This window comes from Trichomycterus rosablanca, chromosome 20 (genome assembly GCF_030014385.1).
Source record: "Trichomycterus rosablanca isolate fTriRos1 chromosome 20, fTriRos1.hap1, whole genome shotgun sequence".
NCBI classification, from domain to species: domain Eukaryota; kingdom Metazoa; phylum Chordata; class Actinopteri; order Siluriformes; family Trichomycteridae; genus Trichomycterus; species Trichomycterus rosablanca.
In genome coordinates, this window is record NC_086007.1 from 11,062,466 (window position 1) to 11,077,689 (window position 15,224).

Genomic DNA, 15,224 nt, shown 5'->3' on the forward strand with positions numbered 1-15,224 from the left:
TATATACACACGTTGTTTTTTGGTATCATGAATTTCACCCGTTGTAACTGCTAGTACAAGGCTAAACATGTTACTCATCTCCTCTCCTGCTGCCCCTGACTTCACGATGCTTTGTGTCTGTATCTGATCTTGACTGCTTCTTCCTGCAGGTTATCTGATCATGACGGATGAATGGTTCTCAGAGTACGTCTATGAAGTGGTGGTGGATAAAAAGTTCCTTTCCCCTGAGGTGCTGGAAGTCATGCAGCAGGAACCTGTTGTTCTCCCTGCCTGGGACCCAATGGGATCGCTGGCATAACCACAGACACCCAGCGGGCTCTGCCCAATCTGACCTCATTTAGGTCTTTTTGACGCCACCCTTCATACCAATTTTACTCTCCGCAGACTTCCAAAACAGCCTGTTCTAGACAAAAAATAAAAACTTCCTCTTTTTTTACTGGACTCTATGTGTTCTGTCATTTTCTTTATATGATTCTCCTGATTAAAGCCAAATGTAGCTATTAGACGAAGCTGATGGTCGGTATATTTACACACTATGGCTGAAAGTATGTACACCTGACTAGGGGCTTGGGGTAGATTAGCTCATGGGGTCAGGCACTGAAGGTAGACAAGAAGTCCTGGCCTGCTGTTTACATTACAGTTTCTCCCTGAGGTGTATATTGGAGTTAAGGTCAGGGCTCTGATCAGACCACTGGAGTTCCTTCACATTAAACCTGTCAGAACTTTTTATGGAGCTTGGCAGTTGTTAGCTTTTTTTAATACTATGACCACTTGCTTAAGTTAACAAGTCTGCTTTTGTGAATCGTTATTGAATGTTATAAAAATAGCAAACTTCCAGTCTCCATCAGCTTATTAATGTTATCTTTATATCAGTGTGTTCAGGTCACTTTTACTATTTTACTGTTTAGATCACTTTTTTATAAATGCATCCAAGAAATCCTTAAAGATCAGCAAGTGCCTTTATGTAGCATCAAGATTAACAAAACTTTTCATGTTAAATTTGATGGATTTTAATGGATTGCTATAGTCTATAATTGCATATTGATTCAAGTGTTCCAGTTTTACATTTTCAGCATTTAGCAGACACCTTTATTTAAAGCGACGTACAGTACTGTGACAGAATACACTGATCAGCCATAACATTAAAACCACCTCCTTGTTTCTACACTCACTGTCCATTTTATCAGCTCCACTTACCATATAGAAGCACTTTGTAGTTCTACAATTACTGACTGTAGTCCATCTGTTTCTCTGCATGCTTTTTTAACCTGCTTTCACCCTGTTCTTCAATGGTCAGGACCCCCACAGGGCCACCACAGAGCAAGTATCATTTAGGTGGTGGCTCATTCTCAGCACTGCATGTGACACTGACATGGTGACACTGCATGTGACACTGACACGTGGTGTGTTAGTGTGTGTTGTGCTGGTATGAGTGGATCAGACACAGCAGTGGTGCTGGAGTTTTTAATTAGTGTGCACTCACTGTCCACTCTAATAGACACTCTTACCTAGTTAGTTCACCTAGTAGATGTAAAGTCAGAGACGATCGCTCATCTATTGTTGCTGTTTGAGTTGGTCACCTTCTAGACCTTCATCAGTGGTCACAGGACGCTGCCCACGGGATGCTGTTGGCTGGATATTTTTGGTTGGTGGACTATTCTCAGTCCAGCAGTGACAGTGAGGTGTTTAAAAACTCCATCAGTGCTGTGTCTTATCCACTCATACCAGCAGAACACACACTAACACACCACCACCATGTCAGTGTCACTGCAGTGCTGAGAATGATCCACCACCTAAATAATACCTGACTATTGAAGAACAGCATGAAAGGGGGCTAACAAAGCATGCAGAGAAACAGATGGACTACAGTCAGTAATTGTAGAACTACAAAGTGCTTCTATATGATAAGTGAAGCTGATAAAATGGACAGTGAATGTAGAAACAAGGAGGTGGTTTTAATGTTACGGTTGATCAGTGAACACAGCACATCCATAGCACAGTTAATATGAAGTACATTTATCTGTATAAAATGATAAAGGTTTTGTATAAAAGTTGTCCATGATATAAAATTACTATATTAGATTATATCAAATGAATGTAAAATCACTGATAGGCAGCTTTGTTTTTTATGTACTTTTTATGTCTTACTTGGCCTGTTTGAAAGATGCTATGACAGGAATTTGAGTCCCATGCAGCACTTACAGTGGGGCCAAAAGTATTTAGTCAGCCACTGATTGTGCAAGTTCTCCTACTTAGAAAGATGAGAGAGGTCTGTAATTTTCATCATAGGTACACAGGATTTTTAAAGAATTTATTTGTAAATTATGGTGGAAAATAAGTATTTGGTCACCCACAAACAAGCAAGATTTCTGGCTCTCACAGACCTGTAACTTATTCTTTAAGAAGCTCTTCTGTCCTCCACTCGTTACCTGTATTAATGGCACCTGTTTGACCTTGTTATCTGTATAAAAGACACCTGTCCACAGCCTCAAACAGTCAGACTCCAAACTCAACCATGGCCAAGACCAAAGAGCTGTCGAAGGACACCAGGAAGAAAATTGTAGACCTGCACCAGGCTGGGAAGAGTGAATCTACAATAGGCAAGCAGGTTGGTGTGAATAAATCAACTGTGGGAGCAATTGTAAGAAAATGGAAGACATACAAGACCATTGATAATCTCCCTCGATCTGGGGCCCCACGCAAGATCTCATCCCTTGGGGTCAAAATGATCATGAGAACGGTGAGCTAAAATCCCAGAACTACACGGAGGGACCTGATGAATGACCTACAGAGAGCTGGGACCAAAGTAACAAAGGCTACCATCAGTAACACACTACGCCGAGAGGGACTTAAATCCTGCAGTGCCAGGCGTGTCCCCCTGCTTAAGCCAGAACATGTCCAGGCCCGTCTGAAGTTTGCCAGAGAGCATATGGATGATCCAGAAGAGGATTGGGAGAATATCGTGTGGTCAGATGAAACCAAAATGGAACTTTTTGGTAAAAACTCAACTCGTCGTGTTTGGAGGAAGAAGAAAAACCCAAGAACACCATACCTACTGTGAAGCATGGGGGTGGAAACATCATGCTTTGGGGCTGTTTTTCTGCAAAGGGGACAGGACGACTGATCCGTGTTAAGGGAAGAATGAACGGGGCCATGTATCGTGAGATTTTAAGCCAAAACCTCCTTCCATCAGTGAGAGCATTGAAGATGGAACGTGGCTGGGTCTTCCAGCATGACAATGATCCCAAACACACCGCTCGGGCAACGAAGGAGTGGCTCCGTAAAAAGCATTTCAAGGTCCTGGAGTGGCCTAGCCAGTCTCCAGACCTCAACCCCATAGGGAATTTGTGGAGGGAGTTGAAAGTCCGTGTTGCCCAGCAACAGCCCCAAAACATCACTGCTCTAGAGGAGATCTGCATGGAGGAATGGGCCAAAATACCAGCTACAGTGTGTGCAAACCTGGTGAAGACTTACAGGAAACGTTTGACCTCTGTCATTGCCAACAAAGGTTATGTTACAAAGTATTGAGTTGAACTTTTGTTATTGACCAAATACTTATTTTCCACCATAATTTACAAATAAATTCTTTAAAAATCAGACTCCCATTAAGGTCTCATCAAAAACCCTTCAGCTCTACACCAAAAGCACAAGTGACTGCTGAAGTTCAAATATCTTCTTTAAATCCACCTTGATTTAACACCTGTTTTGACCCTGTTGTCCATTTCTCCTCCCCGCGCTCTGTTCTCTCAGCTTGTTAGGGATTAACCCAGTAGCTGAGGCAGATTTAAATGACTCGCCCATGTGGTGTGTGTTTTCGTATATACGTGTGTTACAGAAAGAGCCATTGTGAGCGTGTGCGTGAGACAGTTAGCCGTCTGTCATGTGTTAGTTTTTAGGACTTACAGACCTGGAGAGTCTATTAAGTTTAACTCTGACATCATCAGTAGTCTTAAGACGAGAACAGAGTAATCAGTGAGACAGCCTTCTCGAGAGGTGATGCTTGAACACAACTGGGAAGAGAATAATCTCTGGATAGAATTAGATGCAGTGCAACTTGGTCTCAGCCGTCTAGTCTGTGCCTCACAGCATGTGTGTGATCAGAGGAAGTTGGGAATGAGTGCCTGCCCGGGTAGTAGTCCATAAAAGCAACGTAACCTGTTTTTTTTCCCCAATTTTTTATTATTTCTTAAGCAACTACACAAGTGGATTCTGGTTTCTCAGGTATGGTGAATCCTTTTCTGTCTCCACTTCTTCTAAGTTTTTAGAAATGGGGAAAATTACAGGGCACAGTTTCAGAAATGTCAAAATTCAAGTGTGGACATTTGAAGCAATGTAAAACATAATGGACAAACTAGACAAAAAGTTTAGACAATTTAAATGCAAACATTTAAAAATATAAGATGTTTTAGTGCATCTGGAAAGGTTTAAACATTGTGGGCACACTTAGAAGTAAGTATAGATATTCTGTTTTGAAACTAATTTTGACTAACAGTATTAAAGTACTTTTTAGACAGGATGGATGGATTTGTAGTCTCGTCTTTTAAGGAATAACAGACGTCACCAGACAATGTCGCAGGTGCAGGTGCAAAATGTTGCTACTGTTTAGATAGTTGGGAGTGTTTGCATAATGTATGCACCATCACAGCCAAAAATCCCTTTATTTTCTCTGCTTTTTAATAATAAATGTATTATTTAGGGCTTTTATGAACCAAAAAAGGTTATCCATGAGTTCACAAGACAAACTGCAGTTGGATTATTCTACCTGCAGTGTAACAGTTTGTTCTAGGGATAGTGGCCTGGGATATTCAGTAACTACGTGCTTATAACACATATGTAGGCAAAACCTATCCTAGGAACACATTAGCTGCAAGAAAAACATAAACAGTATCTTACTGATTGCCACCTAAAATTTGTCCAAATTTTTTGTTTGGTTTTTGGTAGATACAAAGAACCAACTCCAAAAAAAATTTCTATAAAATGCTTTACCTAAAGGACTAATAATAACATTTACATTTTCAGCATTTAGCAGACGCCTTTATCCAAAGCGACTTACATTACAGTTACAGTATACAGTCTGAGCAATTGGGGGTTAAGGGCCTTGCTCAAGAGCCCAACAGCAGCAACCTGGCAGTGGCGGGGCCTGAACCAGTGACCCTCTGACTACTAGTCCAGTACCTTAACCACTAGGCTACGGCTTGCCCAATAACAAGGGAGTTTGAACATAAGTCAAGTATGAGTAAAATTTTGATGTCTTATGTTCTTTACTGAATGCCTAAATAATTCAAAGGATGAAAAGGTATCCAAACTGCTATGCTGATTAGAACGAATGAATAATAATAGGTTCCAAAAGAAAATTTCATATGAGTGTTTATATGAAGCCTATCCTAATAAAAACACCATACAACGGCATTTGTTGGCAGGGCCACTGTTAATTTTTTGGTTTTTTTTATTAGACTTTAAGATGTCATAATATTCTGATAATATTTTTTAAATATATATATATATATATTGAGATTTCCAAAATGATGTTATAATATTTTGAAAACAAACTCGAAATATACGATTTTGAGAATAAAGTAGAAGTATTTAGATGTTCATTTCAATTCAATTCAACTTTATTGTCATTATACAATACAGGCTTGTACAGAATAACGAAACACTGTCAGGTTACATTAATATTAAAGTCAAAATACTTTGAGAGTAAAGTCATAATACCTTGTAAACACATTTTCATACAAAGCATTTTAAACTAACAAATTGTTGCTGTGCCAGTAGATCGAGTATTGCTTTATTTGTGAATCCTCAATGCCCCTCATTTTAAAACAAGAAGGTTAGTTGCTATCTTGCTGTTGCACACCCTTGAGCCATAATCTTTGACTTTATTCTTGACTTATTTCAACTTTATTACTGAAGTATTTTGACTTCTTTAAGTTAAATATTCAAAAAATTAGTGGCTCTAAAACACTTTCATAGTGTTCTCTCTTAAAGTACAGCAAAAGTCAAGAAAGAAAATGTGGATTTTCTTTAAATGATCACTTTATCAGACCAGTTCTGTGTACAAGAAAATATACTGTTTAACCAGCCAAATGGATGGTTACAGTAATTGTCTTTGCTTTCCTGTATGGCTGTGAGAAAACAACTAAACTAAACGCAAGCATGTGTTACACTTAAACTTATCTGTGTAGGACCATTGTTATTAACAATTCTTTATTACACCAGTGTCCCTACAGGAAGCGGAATTTGTCAAAAAGTTTAGAAGGAAAATGTTATTAGTCAGTCTGAAATTGGTCTTTTTTAGAAAAACTATTGCCAAGCCTGCTGGAAGTTTATATCTGGATTGACGTTCTTTCTTATTACTTCACGTTCCAACACAAATTGTATAAGCAAGTATGAAGGATTTATTAGCTTAGATTTGTATTTACCTTGTTGATAAATGTTGATTGTTAAATTATGATTAGATAAAAACAATTAAAACTGATTACTTATTATAATTTTCTATATGTTTTATTATTTTAGAATATCTCAGGCCCTTGACTAGGAATGTACTGAAGAAATAAACACTAAACAATATGGTGTTATGTAACGCCACTGCAGAAAAAAAATGTTCCAAAAAGATTTTGTTGCACCTCTTAAGTTTGCAAAATGTTCCATAACGTGTTTAAGACAAACAGCACCTTAAGATTCAAAAGAATTACTTTTTTAACTTTTTTATTGCATTTTACAAAATGTTCGCCCCGTCCAGGGTGTGCCTTGTGCCCATTGAAAAGCTGGGATAGGCTCCAGCACCCACCAGTGAGTGAGTAAGATCAAACCCCAGATCACTGAATAAATAAACAGCAGGATGATTTTAAAAAAAGGGTAAATCATGGTAGATGGATCATCACATGAAGCCTAACAGAAGTTAAATGTCCCATAATAGTAATAGGCCTGTTTTCGGAAAGGATGCTGTCCTCTTTAGGCCATATATGAGGAACAAAACAATAGTCATCACAAAACAATAGTCATCACTAGGATAGTTTAATTTCCTGAAAAAACAGAATGACAGGTAACATTTTAAAACAATGGAGGTTAAAGGAGGGTTAGGAAGAGACTGGAGGCAAATCAAGGATACGGAAAGGCGAGATGTGAGATGAAAAGAAGAAAAATAGCTGTGGAACTGTTAACATTCTGAAGTGAAAAAAGAAAAATAGGATTAAAGAGATTAACTCACCCCTCTGTCTGTCTTTCTGTCTCACCATATCTCTGTCCATTCTGTTAGCCCTCAGGACTCTCCTCCTTCTCACCTTCTCTTCTGTGCTTGATCCTTAACCCTTTGATCTCCTAACCTCCTAACCATGTAGCAGATGACGCCAAACATGCCAACATTTTACAAAGGTCACAGATTACTGAACATGCCAAAAATATATGCACACATGCTCTTAAGAAACGTGTGTTTACACTAATATTTTGCCTTTGCATAGAGCACATACTACTAAATAAATAAAAAAATACAACCCCAAATCAGAAAAAGTTGGGACAGTATGGAAAATGCAAATCAAATAAGAATGCAGTGTTCCTCATATTTACTTTGACTTTTATTTGATTGCAGACAGTTTGAACCCAAGATATTTCATTTTTTATCTGCTCAACTTCATTTCATTTGTTAATAAACATCCATTCCTGCATTTCAGGCCTGCAACACATTCCAAAAAAAGTTTGGACGGGGGCAATTAGGGCTAGTAATGAGGTAAAAAAAAAACTACATAATGATGTGATCCCAAACAGGTGATGACAAGAGGTGATTGTAATCATGGTTTGGTGCAAAAGCAGCATCCAGGAAAGGCTGAGTCTGTGATGAGCAAAGATGATCAGAGGATCTCCAGTTTGTCAACAAATGCGTGAGAAAATTATTGAAATGTTTAAAAACAATGTACCTCAAAGAAAGATTGAAAGAAATTTGCATATTCATCCATCTACAGTGCATAATATCATCAAACGATTCAAGGAATCATGAGGAATTTCAGTGTGTAAAGGCCAAGGGAGCAAGCTTAAGCTGAACACCTGTGATCTTCGATCCCTCAGACGGCACTGCATCAAGAACCGCCACTCAACAATAGCTGATATAACCACATCGGTGAGGGATTACTTTGGCAAACCTTTGTCAAGCACTACAATACAAAGTTACATGCACAAATGCCACTTAAAACTTTACTGTGCAAAAAAGAAGCCTTATGTTATCCATGTCCAGAAGCGGCATCAACTTTTCTGGGCTTGGAGGCATCTAGGTTGGACCATCACACAGTGGAAACGTGTATTGTGGTCTTTTTTTGGAAAGAATGGGCACCGTGTGCTCCAGACCAAAGATGAAAAGGACCATCCAGACTGTTATCAGCAGCAAGTCCAAAAGCCAGGGTCTGTCATGGTATGGGGTTGTGTCAGTGCTCTTGACAAAGGTCATTTACACTTCTGTGATGGCAGCATTAATGAGAAAAGTACAATAAGATTTTCGAGCAACATGTGCTGCCTTCAAGACGTCATCTTTTCCAGGGATGTTCATGCATTTTTTAACAAGACAATGTAAAACCACATGCTGCACACATTACAAAGGCATGGCTGCAGAAGAAAAGGGTACGGGTACTGAACTGGCCTGCTTGTGTGTGTGTGTGAAAAGGCCTGACCTAGATCCTACAAATCCTATGGAAATATTTTACTCATTCCTGACGCATTCAACTGATGCCAGGTCAAGACAGGGTGGCAACCTCACATTCATTACAGGGATTAGAAGAATTACTAAAAACAAGTGTTATGTGTTTTATACAACACACTGATGCTTTAGGAGACACTGTATGGACAAAAGTATGTGGACATCTAGCCATGAGCTTGTTGGACGTCTTAACCATGGACGTTAATATGAAGTACTTTTTCAGACCTACAATGCTGTAAAAAAAAAAAACCCCTTAAAACAATATCCTGATTTCTTCTATTTGTGCATATTGCTTACAATATATGGTTTCAGATTCTGATACAGAATGTAATATGACAATGAGAACAAGATTAAAACACAATAAATAAATAATTTAAAAAAAATTATATTATTTATTAGGAAAAAATGCTTGTATATAATAAGTGGTTGTTCCACATTTAACAGCAACAACAGCAGCCAAACCTTTTCAATAACTAAAGGTCTGTCTTTCACAGTACTGTGGAGAAATGTTGTCATTTCTTTAATTTAGCCACATTGGTGGACATTGGGCATGAACTGCCTGGTCAAGGTCTTGTCACAGCATTTCAGAGAAGTTTAAGACAGAACTTTTACTAGTTTGGTGTGAAGTTCTTATGGATCTGGGTTTCTGTGGTGATGGGCTTGCCTGATAGATTGCTGCTTGCTAAACACCAATGCCATGGTTGTTAGGTTGGAAATGTCAGTTCTAAACACTAACCATTATTATGTAGTTGTTGCAACATTTCAGAGCTGATTTACTTCCATTAAGTCAGTGAAGGTTGCTGGTTTAAGGTGCATCACTACCACGTTGCCTCTATTTGGCCCCTAATCAAAACTAATAACTCTAAGCCGCCTAAATCCTGACCAGAAGGGAAAAAAACAGTAACTGGATGGATGGGTTGATGAATGAATGGATGAGGCAGTATGGTTACTAGGTGGGTAGCACTGTTGCCTCACAGCAAGAAGGTCCTGAGTTCCATACCCAGGTGGAGCTGTCTGGGTCCTTTCTGTGTGGAGTTTGCATGTTCTCTTCATGTCTGTGTGGGTTTCCTCCAGGAGCTCCAGTTTCCCCTCACAGTGAGGGGAATTGGAGATGACTGTGTTTGACATTAAACTGCAACCAGTAACTACCTGTTCTGTCATGAATGTAACCATAGTGTGTAAAACATGACGTTAAAATCCTAATAAATAAAATAAATACTAAAGTCCCCTAGGTATGAGGGTGTGTGAATGTGTATTTGTTTGCCCTGTGATGGACTGGCAACCAGCCGTCTGGTTCCTGCCCAAAATGTTAGCCACCCAGCAGTCTACTGGTCCATTTTAGGCTTAAGTGCAGCAGTATGGCCATGGAAACATGATCTGCTAAAGTCCTAATATATACAGATCTTGGATTAACATTGTTTTCAAGGGCAGTTTGAACTAAGTAGTAAGTACTTCAACAAAGGAGAATTTTTTTTACTCTATATCAGTTCAGTCAGCCTTCCCATTTTATCGGCCTGTACAGCCTAATGCTGTATGGCGAGTCCAAACCTTTTTTGCATTTGTCCGTGGCTGTATGCTTGAGTTTACTTCAAATTAGTAAGTCTTTGAATTTAGGATGGTGTCTAATGTGCTTTATTGTATTTTCTGTCTTTTATAAACTACTATGTGCTTTTTGCTGCTGTGAACCAAACTTATAAAAGTAGATCAAGTAATTTCCTTGTACTAGGAATTCTCATACCTGGTAAATTAGGTTAATAGGTCCGTCTGGGTGGCGCTCGTCATTCACTGTGCTTTGAAGTGGACGTAACAGAGGCTCCACGGTACATCACTTGGCCTCACAAAGCTGAGTTTACACAGCAGCCCTGGATGTGAGGATGAATGAGTGAGGGCTTTATAAGGCACGTGGGCACTGGCGTGTGTATAGAGAAGAGAGAGAGTGAGTGCAGGAGTGTTAGGGAGGTGTGTCCTCCACTCTTGGCTCTCAGGGCCAGCGGTGAGCACCAGCCCAGCACACACAGACCCCCACTGAGCCTCTCCACTGCTGCACGGTAGGACTGTACTGCACGTTTACCCAAACATTTAGTGACATGTTTTAGCTTGTGTGTATTTGCGTGCATCTGTATTCATCTGTGTTTTATACTGTATATTAAAGGACTGACTGGGAACTTTTGCAAAGTGATGAAGGATGTGGTCATGACTTGCAAAGCTGTAAAACACAGATGTGATTTTTTTTTTATAAAACTTGAAACTTTGTAATGTAAGATTAATCTCTAACAAACAGCATTATTTAAAGGTAGTTATATTAGTGCATTACCCATTATTCCTTTTCATTTAGGTGTTTATTATATGATTTATTAATAATTATGTGTAATCCTACAGGCAAGCAGATCCGATCCAGTGCGTATTCTTATCTTAGTTCAGTATTTATTAAATCTTCTGCACCAGTTGCACCCCAAAACTACTGGAAATCAGAATCCTACTGCACAAAGCAGATTGTGTACAATTTTAAACAAGCCAAAAAGATAAATTATGGGAAGCAAAAACCCTAAATACAAACAATGTACCGTGTACCGTTCAACAGGTTGATTTGGATGCGCTCTTACATACCAAGAACAAAAACAAATAAGATAAAATCCTAGTTATAGTTCATTTTAGATTAAGCCTCTTCAGAGCTTCCACTCCTAAAGTAAAAGTATTTTTTAATTATGTAGTTTTTGTGTTCCAAATTTTATTATGCAGACAGTTATTGGGGCCAGTTTTTAATTGAAATTTATTTTCATTTTTTATGTTCTAAAAGAAGGAAATCCTACAAATCTTATATAGTGATTATAAATAATAAGTTGTTATAAATGCATAAAAAAATAAGTCATTTAGTTAATTAGACCAAGTGAAGAAAAACTATGATTAAATTACGATTTAATTAGAAAAAAAACTCAAACTTTATTTTTGAATTTTAGATTTTTAGGATTAACATTAACAATTACAAAACTCTGATTAATGACAACAGCTTAAACTGAACAATTCCTATTTAGATTTAATAACTTAAGGCCACACACTTCTGTAAGAATGAACAAAAAAAATTGGTTTAATAATTGATTTATATTTATTTTTAATTCTGGCTGTTTATCAGTAATTAAACTGATTTACTAATCAGACCTTGTAGAAATGTGTGGTGTTTTCCTGTGTTTTCTTCTTATAATTATATATATATATAATAAATATCACTTACATTCATGTTTCAGGAAGATACAACCCCATCTGAAGCTTTTTTATATAATATCCTTTATTTAAAAGTTCTTGTTCAGACGTGTACAGTCTTGCCACTCCAACGCATTAAAGAACAAATATCGTCTAAGTATTTACACCTTGTCTAACAGTTCACACTGTAATTATAGCAGATAGGTGTAAAACTCTCTGTCAGTACTTGTCTTTTGTATGGCACAGAACAATTTCCTTCATCACTGTGTCTATTAAAAATAATTATAAGGAAATGTAAGCAGAGGTTCTTCAGTTGAAGAGAAGTAATCACTAAAAATATCTAAGAAACATTTTGAGCCGAGGGAGCATCGGGAGGCAGAACTGTGTCTATTGGAGACTTGAATGCTATACAACTCTATAAAACAGGTTTGAGAGTATTTCTATTAAGAGAGTATTCTTGTATGTTTGGGGTGGTTTATTTTAAAGCATTATTAGCATCCTAAGATGGCTTGTATTGCTTTTTTTTAGCTTTGGAACTGGTTGTAAACGTTGCAGCGTGTGACTTTTGTTGTGATTTGGTACCAATCTTTATTGTTTACACTTCAAATGTATAAATTTGAGTAATGGTTGCCTGCGGCAAGTCAATTTACTACAGACACATGTACACAGAATTATAAAGGAACCCAAGGTTGATCATTGATCTTGAATATTAAATGGATCAGGCTTAATATGATGCCTCAGAATTTATATTGTAGGGTTTTTGGTTGACTTTATTAGCAAAATACTGTAAGATTTTTTAACCTGCGTATCAGGATCTTAGTGAGGGCTACGGCATGGTCTCTGAGAGGAGTAGTAGGATATATATATATGTATTATATAGGATAGCTTATGTAAAATAGAATTAATTTGATGGTTTTAAAAGCAATCAAAGAAAGATGATGTTCCACCCATATTATATGAACTTAAATATATTTACTATAATTGAATTCAGTTTTTATTGGTCAGTTAAGCTCCTCACAATTATCATTATGTCAGCTATGATGAGCCTATCAATGGACTGGATTTTTTTTAGGGGCACCTAAAAGTCTAAGCACTAAAGATAATGTAAAAGAATGAACCAGAGTAAAGATTTACACTAACAGGCTATGAAGAAGATGCATTATTTTTATGGCGTATACCTGAGTCTGGACCACCACTGTGTTTTAATGGAGACCCAAGCATTGCATCAAGTTCACTTGTTGACAATTTTAATATTGTGACACTGTCTATTTTTCTTTGGGAAAGAAGGAAGGTTGTTGAATAGTTTTAGTTTTGAAAAGAAAAATGCACTAAAAAACCTGCTTCTAAATTTTCACAATGCAGCATTACCCTTAATTAAACATGTATATAATGCTTTTAAAACACAGAGATGTGTTTTTTAAGTATAACATTTTCCCTTTGTAGAAAAGTCCTTTCTAACTTGGCACCACTTGATGGCTGGTTAAAATGAATGGTTCTTTCTAGTAAAACAGCTGGATAGTGATTGATGTGAAGTTTATTTGTCCAGCATAATTTCAGACGAGGAGGATTTCTTTGACATTCTTTGACATTTCACAACTCTTTTCTAGAGTTCTCGTTTCCCTACTTCTCACATTCTCTGATGAAGTTTGTTCCAAGTGTCAAACACCACTTCAGATTTCAGCGAAACCAGCATGTCAAGAAAAAAATCAAATAAATAAAAGTGTTCTGGCAGCTCCAGCGGGCGTAATTATAGTCAGGCCTGTACAGAATTCACTCACGTTTAACCCCGTCTCTGAGGGTCGGTTTTAATCAGCATGGTTCTCGTTATGTCTAATTTGTTTGGATTTGTGTTCACGTGCAAAAATAAAATTGTAACATGTAAACCTTATGCAGTTTGAACTGAACTTCTCTCTTTGTTCTGCAGTTATAAAAATAGCTATTTAAGCTATTGTTTAGTTGGAGTGGTTTTGCCAGTACAAGTCCGCCAGTCTCAGTCCAACACTCCATCCATTGTTCTCCATCTTCTGGGTCCCCTCATGGGCACCGAATCAGCCAGTGCTAGAAAACTTCCCTCAGAGCCCAAATCAGAGTCTCAGCCTTGACCATGGAGATGAAACAGCCAGCAACAATGAACCAGGACCAGGGTGAAAAGGACAAGGAGAATGGCCGGCTAATGGACGGAAGCATTGCTGATAAAGGGCAGAAAATGGGGCAGAGACAGGTCTCAAATGGCTACCCGAGCACATCAGGTCAGGGTCAGAGGGAAGGAACCGCAGGCTCTGGAGCTTCTGGTGGATTTAGGACTCTTGTGGTACAGCAGACCAGTCTAGATCCTCCCAGAGAGACGTGGAGCAAAAAGGTGGATTTCCTGCTGTCGGTTATTGGCTATGCAGTAGACCTCGGCAACGTGTGGCGCTTCCCATATATCTGCTACCAAAACGGAGGAGGTAAGAATTTAGGCACAAAAGTTTTATCACATTTATTTTCTTGACTTTTAAACAGTCACTTTATCATAAATCTTACAGGATTTTAACATTTTCCACAAAAAGGGGATAGACAAATATTAGGGCTTTTTGAAAAATATATGATGTTTAAAATGGTATTAAAATAAAAAATATATGATGTTTAAAAAAGTGTTCAATTCCAAAGTAAATGATGTTTAAAAAAGTATTAAAATCCAAAATATATGATGTTTAAAAAAGTATTTAAATCCAAAGTATATGATGTTTCAAAAAGTATTAAAATTCAAAATATATGATGTTTTAAAAAGTATTAAAATCCAAAATATATGATGTTTAAAAAAGTATTAAAATCCAAAATATATGATGTTTTAAAAAGTATTAAAATAAAAAATATATGATGTTTAAAAAAGTGTTCAATTCCAAAGTAAATGATGTTTAAAAAAGTATTAAAATCCAAAATATATGATGTTTAAAAAAGTATTAAAATCCAAAGTATATGATGTTTCAAAAAGTATTAAAATTCAAAATATATGATGTTTTCAAAAGTATTAAAATACAAAATATATGATGTTTAAAAAAGTATTAAAATCCAAAATATATGATGTTTTAAAAAGTATTAAAATACAAAATATATGATGTTTAAAAAAGTATTAAAATCAAAAATATGTGAGGTTTTAAAAAGTATTAAAATAAAAAATATATGTTTAAAAAAGTATTAAAATAAAAAATTTATGTTGTTTAAAAAAAGTATTAAAATCTAAAATGTATGATGTTTTAAAAAGTATTAAAATCTAAAATATATGATGTTTAAAAAAGTATTAAAATCCAAAATGTATGTTTTAAAAAAAAACCAATTAAATTGTATTTTTTTAAATATTCAA

General features: G+C 36.8%; 2 protein-coding genes across 3 annotated transcripts in view; both read left to right on the forward strand.

Moving 5' to 3' along the window:
* blmh (bleomycin hydrolase) overlaps positions 1-441 on the forward strand; it is an 82,837-nt gene extending 82,396 nt beyond the window's left edge. For both annotated transcript variants that reach the window (XM_063016355.1, XM_063016354.1), the window contains one exon: positions 150-441. In XM_063016355.1, the coding sequence (XP_062872425.1) occupies positions 150-298 (149 nt within the window). In that variant the 3' untranslated portion in view covers positions 299-441. The remainder of the gene's footprint in view (positions 1-149) is intronic.
* A 10,266-nt stretch (positions 442-10,707) lies between these two features.
* slc6a4a (solute carrier family 6 member 4a) overlaps positions 10,708-15,224 on the forward strand; it is a 31,183-nt gene continuing 26,666 nt past the window's right edge. The window contains exons 1-2 of the mRNA XM_063016627.1: positions 10,708-10,731; positions 13,806-14,328. Of these exons, the coding sequence (XP_062872697.1) occupies positions 13,986-14,328 (343 nt within the window). The 5' untranslated portion in view covers positions 10,708-10,731; positions 13,806-13,985. The remainder of the gene's footprint in view (positions 10,732-13,805; positions 14,329-15,224) is intronic.